Source organism: Sus scrofa, chromosome 15 (assembly GCF_000003025.6).
Source record: "Sus scrofa isolate TJ Tabasco breed Duroc chromosome 15, Sscrofa11.1, whole genome shotgun sequence".
In the NCBI taxonomy this organism is placed as follows: domain Eukaryota; kingdom Metazoa; phylum Chordata; class Mammalia; order Artiodactyla; family Suidae; genus Sus; species Sus scrofa.
In genome coordinates, this window is record NC_010457.5 from 117,251,633 (window position 1) to 117,274,882 (window position 23,250).

The 23,250-nt window shown below is 35.9% G+C and overlaps 1 protein-coding gene across 1 annotated transcript in view; it reads right to left on the bottom strand.

Annotated features, from left to right (window-relative positions):
* ABCA12 (ATP binding cassette subfamily A member 12) overlaps positions 1-23,250 on the bottom strand; it is a 206,306-nt gene that overhangs the window by 6,929 nt on the left and 176,127 nt on the right. The window contains 10 exon segments of the mRNA XM_021074975.1: positions 2,885-3,019; positions 4,036-4,177; positions 4,470-4,494; positions 4,497-4,578; positions 15,830-16,034; positions 18,153-18,406; positions 19,515-19,674; positions 20,685-20,800; positions 22,422-22,599; positions 23,162-23,216. Of these exon segments, the coding sequence (XP_020930634.1) occupies positions 2,885-3,019; positions 4,036-4,177; positions 4,470-4,494; positions 4,497-4,578; positions 15,830-16,034; positions 18,153-18,406; positions 19,515-19,674; positions 20,685-20,800; positions 22,422-22,599; positions 23,162-23,216 (1,352 nt within the window).

Genomic DNA, 23,250 nt, shown 5'->3' on the forward strand with positions numbered 1-23,250 from the left:
AATAGAAGTTACAAGAAGAATTTATCAAATTAATTAAATTTTGATGGGGTTCTTTACATGAATCATTGCACCTCCCTTACTTAGAACAGAAATCACTTTTTGAGTTCCTGTGACTAACTTGTATTATACTTAATAGGCTTCTTTCTGCTGCTGTCAAAAAGCTCAAAATTAACCATTTAATATTGTCAATCTGTTTTAAAAAGTGTCTCACTGAAGTTGACACCCTGTTCCTTTATACTTTTTTCTTACATTTCTTTGGAAAAAATTCTGCTTCAATTACTGACAAAGCAAGAGTTTCTACATTTACTACTACGTTGTCACATGTGTATTTGAAGCTACATCAACAAGATTGCTATCTTGCTCCTGATGGCAAAATTGTGGCTGCGAGTGAATAACGTGTTATGTGAAGCACAGAGAATGCAAGCTGATGTTTTTGTTATTATGATTGAGGTGTATTTTTAGTTTTATGTTATTAATTGAAATTTAATACTCCTTGCAGAAATAAAAAAATTTGCAGAAATTGCCAAATAGAAAGATACAAATTATTAAACCAAATTTTATTATCTTACTTGATAATAATTAGAAATTTATAGAAAGATGCAAAGATAATACAGAGATGTCCTGTTTGCCTTTTGCCCAATTACCCCCAGTGATTACAACGTATGTAATTACATGTAGTACAGTATTAAAACCAAGAGTTTGAGATTGGGCCAATGGGTTATATAGTTGTCATTTTATCACACGTGGATTTGTATAAGATTCAGACAGCTGTATTATTACAAAGATCTCCCTTGTTCTGTGTTTTTTCAGTCACACCCAGTACCTTTCCCCAATGGTCCCTAATCCCTGGAAAGCACATATTTTTTTTTCCATTCCTGTAAAATTTTGTTTTGAGAGTGTTATAGTAATTGAACCATATACTATATGACCTTTGGAAATTGGCTTTTTTTTTTTTACTCAGCATAATGTCCTTGAGATCGATCTAAATTGTTGTATGTATCAATAGTTCATTCTTTTTTACTGCTTACTAGTATTATTTTTAAAACAATTTATTATGGTATAGTTGATTTACAATGTTGTATTAGCTTCAAGTTTATAGCAAAGTAAATCAGCTATACATATACATACAGCTATTCTTTTTTCCCATAAAAGTTATTACTATAACTACTTTTTTTACATCTGCAGCATATGGAAGTTCCCAGGCTAGGGGCTGAATCAGAGCTGCAGCTGAGGCCTACACCACAGCCACAGCAACACTGGATAAAGCTGCATCTGCAACCTACATTCAGTTTGCAGCATCACCAGATCCTTAATCCACTGAGCAAGGCCAGGGATTAAACCTGCATCCTCATGGAGCAAACATCAGATCCTTAACCTGCTAAGCCACAGTGGGAACTCCTAAATTATATTTTAAGGTATATGATGTTTTAAAAAATTGTTCAAGGAAAGTTTTGTATGGATATATGCCCAATAGTGGGATTGCTGGGTCATATGGTATAACGGAAAAAAAATAAAAATCATTATATATAAAAAAATTGTTCAGACATAAAATTAGAAATGTATCAATGGAAAACTTAAACAAGCAATGACAGATCCTGAGAGATAATTTAAGAAGAATTATGGGGTCAAGATTACGTAAAAATTAAAAATGTATATTTGAAATGGGAAATATGCACATAGGCTGCCAGAGTTCTGTTTTTATAGCAAGGGATTAAATTTAAAGAAAGAAATGAGTGTTAATTTGGGGAAACAATAAAGGTTATCCTGTCATTGTTCCTGTTTTGAAGACAATGGCGTGTATAGTAAATGCATATAAAAGAAAATACAATATCTTTCTCTTATAGCCTGATTTCACTTCATCTCATTAATACCCAATATTTGCATAGAGCTTTTAACATTTTAGAGTGCTTTACATTTATTATCTCACAGGGGTGCCTAAGAATTGTTTTCTTCAATTTAAGGGACACTTAAACAATAGAATTCCATTATGAGCATCGATTGGCAGAATATAGTGTATTATCAGCTTCCGGTATTATAGAAAGATGGGTTGTGCATTACTCTGTCTGGGCAATTCAAATGATTTGGTCCTCTGTGTTACTTAATCCCTGGAATAATGTGGTGATTTATATCTGGTGATTTTATTGCATATAGTTAAGCCTCTTTTGGACATTGTAAGTCCTTGAATGAAGAGGATCTTCCAAAATAAGGGCAAGCTTATTGCTCTGAAATAAACACTTCTCATAATGTTTGGCCTGGAGAGCAGAATGCTATGTCACGTCTAGTGTAATTTATATTTCCAGGTGATCAATTTAATTTTTTCAGCTCTTAATCAAAATGTAAATGTGGCATGTATTTCTTGCCTCCAAAAAATTCAGATAAAATAGAATGACATATTGTCAATTGCATCCCAGGCTAGGTAACTCCTATTTTTAAGCAACAAGGAAATAACCTTTTAGCACAACACACTGTCCTAACAATGCATATTTACTTTTTGGTAAAAGTTGGAGAATGTGTTAGTTTATCTGATCAACTACTAATAGAACTGATATCTTCAATCACTGCGAATCTAATTTCATAATTTTACTCACTCATTGGAATATCCTGAACTTGTTTCAGCTACTTCTTATTCCCATGTTTCCTCTGAAAGCAACTGAGCCACAGCCTCAGACTAAAACATTTTTAAGGGCATACTGTTGTGGCAACAACTTATTGCTGATATACATTCCCTTAATGAGACAGTGCGTGTAAAGCGCTTTGCAAAATAACCACCACATAGTGAGACCTCAATAAATGCTTATTGCATTAATGATAATGAAATGTTACACGTACAATTAGATGTGTGGTTCTAATTATGTAGCAGCCTTGTTCACAATGATTCTCTTACCAGCAACAGAATGGAAGGTTTCCCTATCAAGGCCAGTGCAGTGGACAATTTTCTTTTTGTGCCGTAACTGCACATAGAGGTAGCTCTGTCCTTGTAGGGCATCAGGTGAAGTCTCCCAAGGAGCTTATAAACAGTCTGTGGGTGGAAAATAAGTCTTAGGTTGATTTTCCTTTGCCAAAACTCTTAAAGCATTAAGTGGAAAAAAAAAAAAAAACCTACTTATGAAGAAATACATAAGCCCCAAAATTTAAATTTTAAATTCAACATAAATTTTAGTTTCATTTTCAAAGGCCACTTAACAATTAATAGTTCATTTAAAGAAATAAAAGCAATTCTGTGGTGGCTTGTTCTATGGGATTTTTTTTTCCCCAAGTACATGTGTGTGTATTTACAATTGTTCTTTCTGTTGCATTAACACAGGATTTCCTTGTAAAGCTTCAAAGAGCTTAAATAGAATTCATCCCTTCACAAGGCAGCTTTCTTATTGATTGTCGTCACCGTTTCATCTTTCTTACTATGGGTTGAGTTGTCAGAAAGGCTTTAGGTCTATTTAAAACTGACCCAGTATCAAAACTTTGGTGTATTAACTTAGGAATCTTGGGTTTTTGAGGCTATTTTTGAGGCTATTTTTGTAATTAAATAGCCTTGGAAAATAGTGGAATCCTAGGAGGACTTCAACAAGTCCCTGAGGGTTGCAAAAATAGAGAAAACTGGCCTGAGGGTTAGCCATTCCATTAAAAAGACAAATAATTGTAGTGAGGAACAAAAACCACATTAAAACATCAAATTGGAAGCTATTCTATTTTACTTAGGCAGTTTGTAGGTAATTCTACGTTTCAATACCTATCTGAACACTAAATTATGTACAGGCATCAACAACCAAGGCTAAACCCAGATCCTAAGGCAAATGCCATTCTTTATTTGATAGTTTTTAAAAGGTAACTGAATAAACATGGGTCAAGATGTCTCTAAAGCTGAGTTTATGGGTTTGCATATAACATACACAATCAAACTAATACTGTGTCCATTATCACTGTCAGGAGAAAAATGTCATAGTTTTCCAAATGTCAACTTGGTCTTGAGGGTGAGTGGGTGGGAAGGAGAAACAATAATGGTTTTTAAATGAACTTGTTTTTCACATTTGTACTTACTTCCTTAATATCTTTCTCTGGAATTCCATGTACCCTAGCATAGAAATACAGATGTTCTTCCACAGTTACCAGGTCGTCCAAGGCGTCTTCCTGAGGACAGTAGCCAATTAATGAGCTGTGAGAGTCAATGTGAGCCAGAGATCTGAATTGAGAGAATCAAAAACACAAATTAGTTTCAGAAGATGTTTCCCTCCTAGTCCTCAAATGTTGGGAGAGTAGCTCTATTTTGGTCATGGTGACTGGTGATTCTGGTAAAAAGTTAAAACAATCCCACCATCCTAGTCACTTAACAGTTTAAAAATTTTCACTCACTTGAACAGCTTTCTTTCCCTTAAGGATTTAATAATATAACCACAACATAACAATAGTTCATTTTAATTATTTTCTCACTTAATTAGGTTTGTTTGGTAATTTGAAGCATTTGTTTTTCATACCCAGCCTTATTTTTGATCAGAATTTTCCACTTGAAGGAATTATGTCTCCAGTAAGCATCTTGAAGATGGTGGTCTTTCCTGCTCCATTTACCCCAAGAAGGCCAAAGCACTGGTTTGAAGGAGGAAAAAAAAAAAAAAAAAAAGATGTAAATTTTTTGCTTCCATGAAAACAGCAATAATTTGAATTTGAATACAAATGCCAGTCTAGGAATTTGCTTCTGACAACTAATGTCTTTATGCTCTCTTTCAAAAAGGCCTGGAAACTAAGAGTTGAAAATAGCATGCTGGGGGATTAAGATGGTGGATTAGAAGGACTGGAGCTCACCTTCTCTTATAAAAGCAATGAAATCACAACCAACTGCTGAATAGCCTTCAACAAATAGACTGGAGCTATCAAAAAAAAAAAGATTTGATACTCCAGAAGACAAAGTGGAGGCCACATCGAGATGGTAGGGGGTGATTATGTGATTTAAGAGACTTTAAGTGACCCCACACCCAGGTGGGTGGTCATATAAAATAAACCCAAGGAGGAACACACTGGGATACATATTAATCAAACTAACCAAAATTAAAGACAAAGAAAAAATATTGAAAGCAGCTAGGGAAAAGAAACAAATAAAATACAAGAGAACCCTGATCAAGTTATCGGCTGATTTTTCAGCATAAATTCTGCAGGCCAGAAGGGAGTGGCCAGATATATTTAAAGCAATGAGAGGATAAAACCTCCAACCAAGATTATTCTACCCAGCAAGACTCTCATTCAGATTTGAAGAAAAAATTGAAAGATTTACAGACAAGGAAAAACTAAGAGAATTCAGGACTGTTGGAGACCACTGAACCGCTGAACTCTGAAGAAAGCAAACTTAGAGCAAAAGCATGATAAGCCAAGGAATGCTTGTGATGGCAAAAGCCAGATAAGCATGTCTGCCGACACAGAACTCTAAATTGCAAAGTCTCCTGTCAAAATAAGGGGCTTATACATTAACTATGTTATTCTTTAGGCAGCTGCACTATATCCTAGATGTATACACCTGTGACTTTTATTGCTAGTAGTCTCCCTAAATCTCACTAAGAGATAGCTTCAACACTCCCTATGCCTACTCTTGCTCACTAATCTAAATATGTCACTTTCCCTAATAAAAGTCTTATGGGCTAAAGCCTAGGGGCCTTTGTTCAGAGAAACAGAGTGCCTCCTGGTCCCCCACTTTTAAAATGCAAAAGAGTCTCTTGTGTTTTATATGCCACGCCATCCCTTTTCTAGGATCTTCCATTGATCTGCAGTGCAAGATAAAGCACAGGACACTAAGTCAGCTTTACAACAAATAATAAAGGAACTTCTCTAGGTGGAAAAGAAAAGGCCACATCTAGAAACAAAAACCTTACAAATGACAAAGCTCACCAGTAAAGGCATACATATAGCAAAGGAAGGAAATCATCAACACACAAATACGCTAACAAAATCAGAAATTGTGAGAAGAGGAGGATATGAATGCAGGATACTGGAGATGAATTTGCAATTAAGAGACCAAAAACTTAAAACGATCTTGTATATATATAGACTTGATATCAAAACTTCATGGGTATTGCAAGTCCTAGCCACAACAAACTGACAAACAAAAGAAATAAAAGGTATCCAAACTGGAAGAGAAGAGGTAAAACTGTCACTTTATGCAGGTGACATGATACTATATATAGAAAACTCCATAAAGGACTCCATACAAAAACTACTTGAATTGATCAACGAATTCAGCAAAGTAGCAGGACACAAGATTAACATCCAGAAATTGGTGGCATTTCTGTATACTAACATTGAAGTATTAGAAAAGGAATACAGGAGTTCCTGCCTTGGCACATTGGAACAACTCCAACTAGGAGCCATAAGGTTGCAGGTTCGATCCTTGGCCTTACTCAGTGGGTTAAGGATCCAGCATTGCCGTGAGCTGTGGTGTAGGTCCAGATGTGGCTTGGATCCTGCATTGCTGTGGCTGTGGTGTAGGCCAGCGGTATAGATCAGATTGGATCCCTAGCCTGGGAACCTCCATATGCTGTGAATTCGGCCCTAAAAAGCAAAAAAAAAAAAAAAAAAAAAAAAAAAAAAAAAAGAGAGAGAGAGAGAGAGAAAAGAAAAGAAAAGAAAAGAAAAAGAAAATACAAAAATCCAATGCCATTTAAAATTGTATCGCCCCAAAATTAAATACCTGGAATAAACCTGATCAAGGAGGTGAAAGATTTATATGCTGAGAACTATAAAACATTAATCAAGGAAATTAAAGAGTATTCAAAGAAATGGAAAGATATTCCATGCTCCTGGGTTGGAAGAATTAATATAAAAATGGTCATTCTACCCAAAGCAATCTACAGATTCAATGCAATCCCTATCAACTTACCCAGGACATTTTATACAGATCTAGAACAAACAATCCAAAAATTTATATGGGGCCATAAAAGGCCCAGAATTGCCAAAGCAATCCTGAGGAACAAAAACCATGCAGCAGGCATAACTCTCCCAGACTGTACTATTACAAAGCCACAGTAATCAAGACAGTGTGGTACTGGTACCAAAACAGACATACAGACAAATGGAACAGAATAGAGAACCCAGAAATAAACCCAGACACCTATGATCAATTAATCCTCAACAAAGGAGGCAAGAATATAAAATGGGAAAAAGACGGTCTCTTCAGCAAGTGGTGCTATGAAAACTGCCACATGTAAATCAATGAAACTGGAACACATCCTCACACCATGCACAAAAAATAAACTCAAATGGCTTAAAGACTTAAACATAAGACAAGACACCATCAAATGCCTAGAAGAGAACATAGACAAAACATTCTCTGATATCAACCTTACAAATGTTTTCTCAGGTCATTCTCCCAAGGCAACAGAAATAAAAGCAAAGATAAACTAATTGGACCTAACCAAATTGACAAGCTTTTTCACAGCAAAGGAAACCATTAAAAAAAAAAAAAAAAGACAACTTATAGAATGGGAGAAAACAGTTTCAAATGATGCAACTGACAAAGACTTAATCGCTAAAATATACAAACAACTTATACAACTCAACAGCAAAAAACCCAACAACCAATGGAAAAATGGGCAAAACACCTGAATAGACATTTCTCCAGAGAAGATATACAGATGGCCAACAAGCACATGAAAAAGTGCTTAATATCACTGATTACTAGAGAAATGCAAATGCAAATCAAAATCACTATGAGATACCACCTCACACCAGTCAGAATGGCCATCATTAATAAGTTCACAAATAACAAATGCTGCAGGGGGTGTGGAGAAAAGGAAACCCTTCTACACTGTTGGTGGGGATGTAAATTGGTACAACCACTGTTGTATGGAGGTACCTCAGAATACTAAACATAGAACTACCATATGACCCAGCAATCCAACTCTTGGGCATATATCTGGACAAAACTTTCCCTGAAATAGACACATGCACCTGTATGTTCATTGCAGCACTATTCACAACAGCCAAGACATGGAAAACACCTAAATGTCGATCAATAGATGAATGGATTAAGAAGTGGTATATATACAGAACAGAATACTACTCAGGCATAAAAAAGAACAAAGTAATGCCATTTTCCGCAATGTGGATGGAGCTAGAGACTGTAATACTAAGTGAAGTAAGTCAGAAAGAGAAAGACAAATACCATATGATTTCACTTATATCTGGAATCTAATATATGGCACAAATGAGCCTTTCCACAGAAAATAAACTAATGGACTTGGAGAACAGACTTTTGGTTGCCAAGGGGAGGGGGAGGGAGTAGGATGGACTGGGAATTTGGGGTTAATAGGTGCAAACTATTGCCTTTGGAATGGATAAGCAATGAGATCCTGCAGTATGGCACTGAGAACTATATCTAGTCACTTGTGATGGAGCATACTGGAGGATAATGTGAAAAAAAGAATGTATATATGTATGTGGGACTGGGTCACTTTGCTGTGCAGTAGAAAATTGACAGACCACTCTAAATCAGCTACAATGGAAAAAAAATAAAAATCATAAAAAAAAACACTTCATGCATGGTAACTGCAAACCAAAAATCTACACTAGATACATACACAAATAAGAAAAAGAAATCCAAACACAAAAAACTAAAGAGAAGAGAAGAACAAGAGAAGAAGAGAAGAAAAATGATGAACAAAAACAAATCCACAACAATAAAATGGCAATAAGAACATACGTATCAATAATTAACTCAAATGTAAATGGACTAAATGGCCCAACCAATAGACATACAATTGCCAAATGGATATAAAAACAAGACCCATATATGTGCTGTCTTATAGAGATGCACTTCAGTTCTAGGACATACAAATTGAGAGTGAGAGGATGAAAGAAAATATTCTATGCAAACAGAAATCAAAAGAAAGCTGGAGTAGCAATACTCATGTCAGACAAAATAGACTTTAAAATAAAGAATATTATAATAAACAAAGAAGGACATTACATAATAATCAAAGGATCAATCCAAGAAGATAGAACAATTGTAAATATATATGCACCCAGCAAAGGATCACCTCAATATATAGAGCAACTGCTAACAATATTAAAAGGAGAAATTGTCAATAACACAATAATAGCATGGGATTTAATACCCCACTTTCAACAATGGATAGATCCTCTAGACAGAAATTCAACAAGGAAACAAAGGCCTTAAATGATGCATAGACCAGATGGACTTAATATCTATTTATAGAATATTTCATCCAAAAGCATCCAAATACATATTCTTCTCAAGTGCACATGGAACATTCTCTAGGATAGATCACATTCTGGGCCACAATCAAGCTTCGGTAAATTAAATAAAACTGAAATCATATCAAACATCTTTTCTGACCACAACACTATACAACTGAAAGTCAACAACAAGAAAAAAAAAACTGTAAAAATAGAAACATAGACTAAACATCATTCTACTAAACAACCAATGGATAACTGAAGAAATCAAAGAGGAAATTAAGAAACACCTAGAAGCAAATGATAACAAAGACACAACAATCCAAAACCTATGGGATGCAGCAAAAGCAGTTTTAAGAGGGAAGTTTATAGCAATACAAGACTACCTCAGGAAACAAGAAAAATCCAAATAAACAACCTAACTACACCTAAAACAACTAGAGAAAGAAGAACAGACAAGACCTAAAATTAGCAAAAGGAAAGAAATCATAAAGATCAGAGCAGAAATAAATGAAATAGAAATGAAGAAAACCATAGAAAAGATCAAAGAACCTAACAGCTGGTTCTATGAAAAGATCAACAAAATTGATAAATCCTTAACCAGACTCAATCAGGAAAAAAGGAGAGGACTCAATTCAATAAAATTAGAAATGAAAAAGGAGAATTTACGATGGACATCGCAGAAATACACAGGATCAAAAGAGACTACTACAAGCAACTATATGCCAATAAAACAGACAACCTAGAAGAAATGGGAAAATTCTTATAAAAGTACAATCTTTCAAGACTAAACCAAGATGAAATTGGAATGATGAATGGACCGATCACAAGTACTGAAATGGAAACTGTGACAAAAAAAACTTCCTGGAGTTCCCATCGTGGCTCAGTGGAAACAAATGTGACTAGCATGAGGATGCAGGTTCGATCCTTGGCCTCACTCAGTGGGTTAAGGATCTGGTGTTGCTGTGAGCTGTGGTGTAAGTCACAGATGTGGCTTGGGTCTGGCATTGCTGTGACTATGGCATAGGCCAGCAGCTACAGCTCCAATTAGGATCCTATCCTAGGAACCTCCTATGCTGTGGGTGCAGTCCTAAAAAGACAACAAAACAAAACCTTCCAACAAACAAAAGCTCAGGACCAGATAGCTTCATGGGCGAATTCTATCAAACACTTAGAGAAGAGCTAACACCTACCCTCTGAAACTCTTCAAAAAATTGTAGAGCAAGGAACACTCCTAAACTCATTCTATGAGGCCATCATCACCCTGATACCAAAATCAGACAAAGATACCACAAAAAAAAAAAAAAAGGAAATTACAGGCCAATATCACTGATGAACATAGATGCAAAAATCCTCAACAAAATACTAGCAAACTGAATCCAGCAATACATTAAAAGGATTATACATCATGATCAAGTGGGATTGATCCCAGGGATGCAAGGGTCCTTCAATATCCACAAATCAATCAGTCAGTAATACACCACATTAACAAACTGAAGAATAAAAACCATATGATCCTCTCAATAGACATGGAAAAAGCCTTTGACAAAATCCAACACCCATTTCTGATAAAAACCTTCAGAAAGTGGGCATAGAGGGAACCTACATCAACATAATAAAGGCATACATGACAAACCCACAGTGAACATCATTCTCCATGGTGAAAAGCTGAAAGAATTCCTCTGAGATCAGGAACAAGACAAGGATGTCCACTCTTGCCACTACTATTCAATATAGTTTTGAAAGTCCTAGCCACAGCACTCAGAGAAGTAAAAGAATAAAAGTAATCCAAATTTGAAAGGAAGAAGCAAAACTATCACTATTTTCAGATGACATGATACTATACCTAGACAATCCTAAAGACTCAACCAGAAAACTGTTAGAGCTCATCCATGAATTTGGCAAAGTGCAGGATACAAAATTAATACACAGAAATTGACAGCATTTCTATACACTAACAATGAAAGAGCAGAAAGAGAAATTAGGGAAGCAATCCCATTTACCATCGCATCCAAAAGAATAAAATACCTAGGAGTAAACCTACCTAAAGAGACAAAAGACCTGTACTCTGAAAACTATAAGACACTGATGAAAGAAATCAAAGATGACACAAGTAGATGGAAAGACATACCATGATCTTGGACTGGAAGAGTTAGTATTATCAAAATGATATACTATCCAAGGCAATCTACAGATTCAATACAATCCCTATCAAATTACCAAGGACATTTTTCACAGAACTTGAACAAAATATTTTAAAGTTTGTTTGGAAGCACAAAAGACCAGAAGAGCCAAAACATCCTAAAAAAGAAAAACGGAGCTGGAGGAATCAGGCTCCCTGACTTCAGACTATACTACAAAGCAACAGTCATCAAAGCTGCATGGTACTGGCACAAAGACAGAAATATAGATCAGTGGAACAGGATATAAACCTATGCACCTACAGCCCACTAATCTGTGATGAAGGAGGCAGAATATACAATGGAGCAAAGACAGCCCCTTCAACAAGTGGTGCTGGGAAAACTGGATGGCCACATGGAAAAGAATGAAATTAGAATGCTTCCTAACACCATACACAAAAATGAACTCAAAATGGATTAAAGACCTAAATATAAGACCAGACACTATAAAACTCTTAAAGGAAAACATAGCCAAACACTCTCTGACAAAAACAACACAACATCTTCTCAGATCACCTCTTAGAGTAATGACAGTAAAAACAAAAATAAACAAATGGGACCTAATTAAACTTAAAAGTTTTTGCACAGCAAAGGAACCCTAAACAAAATGAAAAGACAACCCACAGAATGGGAGAAAATATTTGCAAATGAATCAACTGACAAAGGATTAATCTCCAAAATTTATAAACACCTTCTGCAGCTCCATACCAAAAAGACAAACAAGCCTATCAAAAAATGGGCAGAAGATCTAAACAGACAATTCTCCAAAGAAGACATATGGATGGCCAAAAACCACATGAAAGGATGTTCAACATCACTTATTATTAGAGAGATGCAAATCAAAACCATTCTGAGTTACCACCTTACACCAGCCAGAATGGTCATCATCAAAAAGTCTACAAACAATAAGTGCTGGAGAGGGTGTGGAGAAAAAGGAACCCAGTACAGTGTTGGTGGGATTGTAAATTGGTGACACCACCATGGAAAACAGGATGGAGATTCCTCAGAAAACTAAAAACAGAACTACCATTTGATCTATTAACCCCACTCCTGGGCATCTATCCAGAGAAAACCATGACTGCAAAGACACATGTACTCCAGTGTTCACTGCAGCACTATTTGCAATAGCCAAGACATGGAAACAACCTAAATGTCCATCGACAGAGGAGTGGATCCAGAAGATGTGGTACATATACACATGGAATATTACTCAGCCATTAAAAGGAATGAAATACCAGTATTTTTAGCAACATGGATGGACCTAGAAATTATCATGCTAAGTGAAGTCAGTCAGACAATGAGATACCAACATCAAATGCTTTCACTGACATGTGGAATCTGAAAAAGGACAGAATGAGCTTTACAGAAGAGATACTGACTCACAGACTTTAAAAAACTATGGTTCTTAAAGGAGACAGTTCAGCGGGTGGGGGGATGTGCTGGCTTGTGGGATAGAAATCCTATAAAATCGGATTGTGATGATCATTGTACAACTATAAATGTAATAAATTCTTTGAGTAATAAAAAATTAAAAAAAATAAAAATAAAAGGATTGTACCCCATGATCAAGTGGGATTTATCCCAGGGATGCAAGGATTCTTCAATATCCACAAATAAAATAGTGTGATACATCACATTAAGAAACTGAAGAATAAAAACCATGTGATCCTCTCAAGAGATGCAGAAAAAGATTTTGACGAAATCCAACACCCACTGCTGATAAAAACCCTTCAGAAAGTGGGCATAGATGGAACCTACCTCAACATAATAAAGGGCATATATGACAAACTCACAGCTAACATCATTCTCCATGGTGAAAAGCTGAAAGAATTCCCACTAAGATCAGGAACAAGACAAGGATGTCCACTCTTGCCACTACTTTTCAACATAGTTTTAGAAGTCTTAGCCATGGCAAGCAGAGAAGAAAAAGAAATAAAATTAATCCAAATTGGAAAGGAAGATGTAAAACTAACACTGTTTGCAGGTGACATGATGCTATACCTTGAAAATCCTAAAGATGCTATCACAAAACTGTTAGAGCTCATTAATGAATTTGGTAAAGTTGTATGACATAAGATTAATACCCAGAAACCTACTGCATCTCTATGTTACTAACAATGAAAGATCAGAAAGAGAAATTAGAGAAACAATCCCATTTGCCATTGCATCAAAAAGAATAAAATACTAGGGAGTTTCCTTTTGTGGCTAGCAGTAACAAACCTGACTAGTATCCATGAAGATAGCAGTTGAATCTCTGGCTCACTCAGTGGGTTAAGGATCCGGTTTTGCTGTGAGCTGTGGTGTAGGTCACAGTCATGGCTTGGATCCCATGTTGCTATGGTTGTGGTGTAAGCTGGCAGCTACAGCTCCAATTTGACCCCCTAGCCTGGGAATTCCATGTGCCATAGGTGCAGCCCTAAAAATACAAAAAAAAAAAAAAAAAAAAAAAGTGGGGGGGAGAATAAAATACCTAGCCTAGGAATAAATTCTACCTGAAGAAGACCTATACTCTGAAAACTATAAGACACTGATGAAATGAAATCAAAGAAGACACATACAGATGGAAGATATACCATACTCTTGGATTGGAACAATCAGTATTGTCAAAATGACTATACTAACAAGACAATCTCCAGAATCAATGCAATCCTTATCAAGTCACAATGGCATTTTTCACAGAACTATAACAAAATATTTTAAAGTCTGTTTGGAAGCATAAAAGACCCAGAAGAGCCAAAGCAATCCTGAGAAAGATAAATGGAGCTGGAGAATCAGGTTCCCTGACCCCCAGCTATACTACAAAGCTGCAGTCATCAAAACAGTCATCATGGTGCTGGCACAAAAATAGAAATATAGATCAGTGGAACAGGATAGAAAGCCCAGAATTAAACCCATGCACCTATGGCTAACTAATCTATGACAAAGGAGTCAAGAAAATACAGTGGCGAAAAGATAGTCTCTTCAACAAGTGGTGCTGGGAAAACTGGACCACTGCATATAAAAGAATGAAATTAGAATACTCTCTAACACCATACATAAAAATAAACTCAAAGTGGATTAAAGATCTAAATATAAGACCAGATACTATAATATTTTTAGAGGAAAACATAGGCCAAACACTCTCTGACATAAACCACAGTGATATCTTCTCAGACCCACCTCCTAGAGTAATGCCAATAAAAAGAGAAATAAATAAATGGAACCTAATTAAACTTAAAAGTTTTTCACATCAAAGGAAACCCTAAATGAAACAAAATGACATCCCACAGAATGGGAGAAAATATTTGCAAATGAAGTGACAGACAAGGGATTAATTTCCAAAATAGATAAACATCACCTGCAGCTCAACACCAAAAAAACAAAAAACTCCATCAAAAAGTGGGCAGAAGATCTAAACAGACAGTTCTCCAAAGAAGACATACAGGTGGCCAAAAAACACATGAGAAGATGTTCAACATCACTAATTATTAGAGGAATGCAAATCAAAACTACTATGCAGTACCACCTTACATCGACCAAAATGGCCACCATTAAAAAGTCTACAAACGATAAATTTTGGAGAGGGTGTGGAGGAAAGGGACCGTCTTACACTATTGGTGGGAGAATATAAACTGACACAACCACTATGGAAAACAGTTTGGAGATTCCCCAAAAAACTAAAACTAGAATTACCATAGTCTCCAGCATTCCCACTCCTGGGCATCTAGCCAGAGAAAACCATGACTTGAAGAGATACCTGTATGCCAATGTTCACTGCAGCACTATATACAATGGCCAAGACATGGAAGCAACCTAAATGTCCATTGACAGAGGAGTGGCTATAGAAGATGTGGTACATGTACACAATGGAATAGTACTCAGCCATAAAAAGGAATGAAATAATGGCATTTGCAGCAACATGGATGGACCTAGAAATTATGCTAAGTGAAGACAGTCAGACAGTGAAACATAAACATCATATGCTATCACTTGTATGTGTAGTCTAAAAAAAGGATGCAATGAACTTACTTGCAGAACAGAAACTGACTCAGACTTTGAAAAATTTATGGTTAGCCAAGGAGACATGTTGCGGGGGGATGGGCTGGGGGTTTCAGATGGAAATGTGAAATTAGGTTGTGATGATGGCTATACAACTATAAATATAATAAAGTTCATTGATCTTTTAAAAATTTTATAAAGAAAAGAAAAAAAGAAAAGAGCACCCTGCACAGACTTGTTGACTGCAAGTTCACCCAGGGAGGACAGTAACTTGGGAAGGGGCTCAGGACTTGGTGGATGGTGAGTCCTCCCTGCCAACAGGGAAGACTTCTAGGGTAACACATGAACGGATGTAAATTATACATATAGAGGCCATCAAAATATTCAGTGGTTCACTTTCATATTTCTAAGCAAGAATTAAGAAAAGATAAAGATTTTTATTTGTCATTTACCAGGTCATTATAAAGCATACTTAGAAACAAAACATAGTTCCTTACCTCCCCAGCAGGTATTCCAATGCTGATGTTGTTTACAGCTATAATCTTTTTGTGGATAAGTTGGTAGGTCTTTGTGAGACGGTGGAGTTGTACCAGATCAAATTCACTTGCACCATTCTCAACTCTTAATCTCTCAGCCTGCACATCCTCATCTTCATCTATTTTCTCAATTACAGGTGAGGAATTAAATTTTCTGAAGAAGAGTCTAAAAAATGGACCCAATGATTTTCTATCAATGATTCTGAAATGGTACCACTCAGTTTTGACCTATTTTAATGAGTTCTCACTTCACTAAAAGTGTGCTATCACATACTAGGTTTTTAAAAAAATTTTTTTATGCATTATGGTACCCAAATAACTTAAAAATTAGTATGAATGCTCCTTACAATATTCACTGATATAATTGAGAAGCAGTTTTTGCTTTCCATGCCTTAATAACTTATGGATCCACTATTTCAATTCAGAATCTTAATTTCTTAACAAGGAAATTAGTTTAGGTCTGAGAGTTAACTTCCTAACAGAAAACAGAATCAATGCTTATATAAGCCCATGGTCAATGATTGCCTTTAAAAAAAAATCCTATTTTTTCTTTTGTCATCAATAATATGAATATTATTCTATTGTCTTTTTACTGTGAATGTCTTACCTACAATCTGGCCAGTATATTACAGTTATCAGCCCTGAAAACTCACTGAATCTCAAACCTACTTCAGCATCTTGCCTAACAAATACCAAAGCAAACCAATTCAGATTTTCCTCCCAATGTCCCAGTTTTCTTTATAATGATATCCCCAGAGATTCCAATTACAATGCTTTCTTTGACTCTTCCCCACTCCAAAATCCACTCATGCAGTCAGTCTCCTGGCACTGGAAATTCCTTTTAACAGCTAGTCATCGATCATTTTCTGTCTGTTTCTATTACCATCACAGGCTTTCATTTTTTTTTCCTCACCTAGATTTATCCAGAAACCTCAAACTGCTCCAGTGTCTCTGACTCTTCCCTTCCAATCTCCACGATCTCCACAAAAATCACAGCTCTTAACATACCATTTGATTCTGTTGGTTTCTGTTTTAAAAACTACTTACTATTTGTTCATTGAATAAAATCCAAGTTATCACTCCTAACCAAGCAATCGGTAGACTCCAAATTTTCCAGTCTCACATTTTAGCTCCTACGCTTTCATTACATTTAAGCTATGCTCTAATCAAAGTGTATTACTCATTTCTCAAATATGCCCCAAGACTTTTCTATCTTTGCTCTTGTCTTCATTCATTATCATTAACTTGTCTTATTTTTCAATAGATGAAACATTCATTTCATGTATTCAAAGTAGAATGGTGGAGTTCCTTGGTGGTTTAGCCAGTTAAGGATCTGGCTTGTCATTGCTGTGACTGGATTTGCTGTGGTGCCATGAGTTTAATTTCTGGCCTGGGAACTTCTGCACAGCCAAAAAAAAGGTTCTGAAGAATATTTAGTGAAAAGTAGTTTCCTTCAACCACATATAGTTCTCTTTAGCAGAAGCACTCATAATTAGAAACAGTCTATGCATATGTATGCATAAATAATACATATTTCTTTTTTAAAACTCAAATGGTAATATACTTCATATATAGTTCTGAATCTTGAATTTCTCAATAAATATTAGAAGTAATCTCAAATGTTACATAGTGAAATGCATCATTCTTTCTAATGCCTGAATAGTGTTTCACTTATAAATTATGCATATAATTTATTTAACCAGTCCCTAAAGGGAGGACATTTAGATTGTTTTCATTCTTTTGTTATTAGAGATGGTTATTATGATAACTTTATACATACATAATTCTGCATATATGTGAGCATATCTGTTGGAAAAATTCCGAGAAATAGAATTAATAGGTCAATGGTATGTGTATTTCTTTCTATTTATGATTTTGTCCTGACTTTGCTTGACCCTTTTTTCCCAAATTCATTGCTAATATGCATACTCAATTCTCTTTCCCCGCTTCTACTTTCTATCCTTCCAAGCTCAGCTCAAAGATTACATCTTTTGTTTATATACATATTTTTTCTCCATCACTATATCTTGGTCTCTTTAAGACTAACAATAGTGTTCATTTAATTTTACGCTCTCACTTTACAACAATACTTGCAAACCCATAGTAAGGTTTGATAAGTACTTACTGAATGAAATAAATGGTGAATTATGCTACAATTTTTAAAAGTTTTTTGAGCAAAACATCTCCATATTCCTAATGGAAATGCTTAGATTGTTGACCCCTCTCTGAATACTTTGAATTGAGTTTTGTCAAGGATATCAAACACTGTTTTCATTGTATTTACCTGTATTTCTTTATTAGCCACTCGTTGATTAAAAGTCGCAAGAAAAAGAACATAGTTCCTTGAGAAACCAAAGCCACAAACATTGCACCTAGTTTATCCATTTCAAAGGTTTCACTAGGATATTCCACTCCATATGCTTTTAAGAAGTCTAGGACTGACTGCTGTTGAGAAAGTTCAATCAAACCGTAGCCAAAACAGAATTGTGGGAATATCAGGAAAATGCGCTTGAGGGTTTCAGAAATAAGTTCTAAAGTCTGAAATAAGAGGAATAAAAATAAAGCTCAGTGTTAGTCTTCCAATAATTGACAAAAATTTGAAACTAGGTGAGGGTAAATATTGAAACCTGAGAAGCTTATCTAGATTGGCAATTATTTTACATACATGCTGAATTTACATATAAACATTCACTATAACCAAACTGTGGAGATTTATTACTAAAATACCAGCAGAAGAGGATTATATATATTCTTTGAGATAGTTGAACATGTGCCAAACCCTGGGGGAAGACTCACTTCTGGACCTTCCATAGCTCCTAGGAATGTAGTAATAGCCAGGTGCTGGCATGGGATATCTATGGGTAGGTGCCTGAGTAAAGGAGGTATTTAGTATAGTAAAGTTTCAGAACCTAAAATAATTCCTACTTGAAAAGGGAATAAAATGATAAAATGGCATGAAAGGAGAGACAGTCTATCTCAATGAAGAGCAAACGGCTCATTTTCATGTTATTCACACTTGGGACCAACCACTGCCACCTTACGAGTTTTCTTCTTCTGGAGTGTGCTTGTCCACACCCAACTTCATTTCCTTTCTATTCTTTTCCATTCAATTGTCTGGCACTGTTAGAGCTTCCCTTCTCAGTAACCATAATTGTCAACTCTAAATTCAAAGTGATGCTTACAATGAAGTAGACGCCAAAGCATGACTGAAAGGGAATGAATTAGGTTTTTTCTCTGTGGATGTTCAATGAATCTTAACCCCTAGTCATATAACTAAGTCATTGTCTTTGTCCCTACCTATACCATAACAATTTGTTAATGAGTCAAAAATTTTCTCTGACTGATTGGCTGCATGATTTTTGTAGTGCCATACAATGTATCTGATTTCATCTCCATTCCCCTACTTAAGACCATCCATCACATGACAATAGTTTTCACACTGCATAAATACAATCATAAACATTAACCTAGGTGGAGCCTAAAATAATTGTACAAGACTGTAGTTCCCCTCTACTAAATTTAAGAGTCAAATGAAATTCCTCTATTTTATTCAGAGAATGCAAATTACAGAAAATCTTTCCACCTTGAACATACTGAAGCATTTGATCAATTTACTGAAGTTTAGCAGACTAAGAAAGGACCTTACCGGATCATTAGGCTTTTCCTTGGAAAGAAAGTACACCACCGACAGGGAAACAATGGAGTTGATGCCAAAAAAAAGGTTGATGCAGACGTAAGTGATGAAAGCCATTCCTGTTTCATGGAAGAGCCCAGCCAGCAAGTACATCCAGGAAAATGTGGCATACCTTTAGGATAATGATACTAAGACTTAAAATATGGCTTAATTATTCTTTACTACATAAGTAAATAACTTAGATGGCATTGTAAGGTGAACATAAACATTAGGGCTGAGTTGTCAAGCCTCGTATTTTCTGTCTTTTATCCTTTTTATTAACAGCAGCCAAAAAAAAAAAAAAATCCAAAGCACACCTTTTAAATAATAATAAAGGAAGGAATCCTGATAGTCTGACATCATTACAACTACAAATTAATTTTTCCTGGAGATGGTGTTACCCTACCCAAGCAAGACCTTTTTTTTTTTTTTTGTTCAGAGATATGAGTTTATTGATATATATCTTACAATTTAAAGTTGAGGGGGAAAAATGACACTATTGTAGGGAGCTAAGCAGACAGAAACTGGATATCCTGTTTTGAGCAAATACTCAAGAAACTTTTGGGGTAAGGAAGTAGAACTAGAGACAGATCCTTCATCAGCTACAATGGCTAACTAAATGGACACAACACATACACTCAGGGCAGAGAAAACTGCTATGCTAAGCATTGATTATATCAAACTATTACCTATATTATTAAGAAACAATATTATGTATATGTTCTTAGGCATCCATAAAAATATAAATGAAAATAAACATACATGAATATATTTACTTTTTAAGGCCATATATACTTATATATATTCACAATTTATTAATACATAAGTTCAAATCTGTATTTACATTTTCTGATTATTCTAAAGCTTCCATTTTTATCTAAATTAAATTACATATGTAAATGTATAAGTGTGACACTGGGCACCTAGTAAGTACTCATTAATGATAGGTATTACTACAAATAACAACATAATTTTCAAAAGTATTACACTGTACAGACTATAGACTACAAGTGTAATGTATTGTTAATCATTACTCATGACTAATGAAACCCCAAGACAATTGTAAATTAGCTAATGAGATTTAGGTCCTGTTTGTATCTAGGAGCACTTAATTCAGTTAATTCTTCTTTTGTTGCAGCTTACCCAAACAGCAGAAGTAGGAGAGATACAGCGCCTAGGTTGTTTTCACTGTAGAAGGCAGGTAACTTGAAAATTGCAATGACACCAATAGAAAATGCTACAGGCACCAAGTAGAAGGCCTATGGGAATATGTAAAACAATGTTTAACATGTAGCAAGTATTTTTTTTAAAAAATCAATAGCCCTTCTAGTTTAAAACTGTAAAAAACTGACCTAGAAACACTTGAAGAAATGAATTTTTATCTATGTTCCTGTTACTTGTAACAGTTAATTCTACATTGTTTTCACTCTAGAATTTGTTTCCTGCAATATTAGGTCAGGCTAGTCTCCATCTTTACAGAGATACTTGGAGTCCCTGGTGTTCCTGCCTCCAGGCTTTAAGACTTGGAATCATTTGGTGGCACAGTTTCAGTGAGAAAGTTAAGATAGCTAGGTGTCGGTATTAGATTCAGTCCTCAAAGTATTGATTTCATTTTGAATGCTGGAACTGTCTCATGGTTGATTTCTAAGGCTTGGTTATCAGTGTGAGCCACTCTGTGCAAAACGGCAGGGCAGCAGGTACCATACATTCTTAGAATCACGAGGATATGAACAAAGAATTCAGGGTTTCATTGGCAAGCAGAAATATTAAATGCTGAGAAGTATGCCCCAAGATGCACACAATGAAAGAGAGGGTAATTTAATTTGGGAGGAAATCTCCTAAATTTGGAATAAGCACCAGATATGCAATAACAAAATCTAAGTAATAAGTAGCCCTTCACAGAAGTATGTACTTTAAGCTTTCTTAACACATTAAAGCTCCTATTAAGTCTAGAGGAATCACTACCATTCTTTTAGATTTGAATTCTACAACAAATGCATTTCAGACCTCACTGGGCACATTAACCAAATGGATACGCAGTTAATTACTCTCCAGCTCTTCAAGCCAATGGTCTTTACTGCAACTCAGACAATTTCACCGTAATCACCAGGCAAAGACCTACCCATCCTGGGCTTTTGGCCAATACTGGTACATTTGGAGTCAAGAAAAACCATCTGAACTTTGGGCCAATTTTATGCAAATAAGAGAGCTATCAATGAAATTAATCCTTTATTTTCCCTACTAATCTTCTCTAATATGTCATTCAGCAGAGACTACTACTTTAAAATATTCACTACTGGTTGGTTAAATTTTTATAAGCTTGATTATTAGGTACCATTGGGTGGGCTATTCTCTGAAGCTTCTGTTTCTCCACAGCAGTGGTTCTCAAACTTCAGTGTACTTCAAATAATTTGGGGAGGGGTTGTTAAAAATGCATGTTCTCTAGGAGTTCTCTTGTGGTATGGTGGGTTAAGGATCCAGCCTTCAGTGGCCTAGGTCACTGCTGTGGAGCAGGTTTGATCTCTGGCCCAGGAACTTCCACATGTCCTGGGCAAGGCCAAAAAAATGCATATCCTCCAGGCTCCAGTCCCAAGATATAGATCTCACAGGTCTGGAGTGAGGACCAGCAATATGCATTCTAACAAATGTCCTGGAGAAGCTGATTCAAAAGGTCCTCAGATCACAGAGATAAGGACAGGCAGGTGGATTTCTCTTTCCTCCAACCACTGGATGAACATAAGCCTAATGCAATATATTTCTTTAAAATTTACTGTCTTTGTGGCAATAATCTGAACAAACTGGGGTAAATAAACCTCAAATATAAAACTGTCTTCTACCCAAACCAATCCTGTCCTTCCCCCAAAGACACAAGTTACTCACCATGTCATAAATGAAGTTTGTTACCCAGTAGCATGTGACACCAATGCCTGAAATGTGCTGCAGCTGCTTGGCTTTGGTCTGATGCTCCCGTACAATATAGGTGACAAAGCTGGCAGTGGTGACAGAGTAGCCCATCAGGATGGAGAGTGCCACTAAAATATCGATTAAGCTGCTCATTCTATAGTGAGCAATAGGGAGAGGAAAGCACACATAAGTTTTTGGAACGCTTTCCCTTTCAGAAAGATTCATGGCTAAAGCCATCAACAATACGGTACAAGAGTTAGCTGTGACACAAATAAGTCTTCCTGCAAGGCAGCCAGATAATATCTTCTGCATGACTTGGCTGTGACCCTGGGATAAATGTAGCTCTAGTGCATCTGAATTTACTAGGATATTTGATAGAAAAACCCCAGTCTCCAAGGGTTACAGGGTTATGCGAGAGGTATATCATTCTTGAGCATAGAGATTGTGCTTAAATGCTATGCAGGGAAGCTGAAATGATGAAGCACTTGACTTATAAAAGCAGCAGATCCTGTGAATCTATAGTCAACAAACTCTACTTGGCAACCTCACTCTACACACTGTCAGAAACTTCCTTTTATTCCAGTTAGTGACTTATATTACCAGCTCTTCTAGATTGACATTCATTCAGATACAACTGTGATTTCCAATTATAGCACTTTATACAGAGGCTTGGATATGCCAGAGAGATAGCAGTGACACCAGATATATCTGCTTACGTGGCTTGTTCTTGGTCTTGCACTCCTGGATAAGGATGGCTATACATGATGATACCTTAAAGAAAAGAGAGTTCTTTTCATTAGTAGGT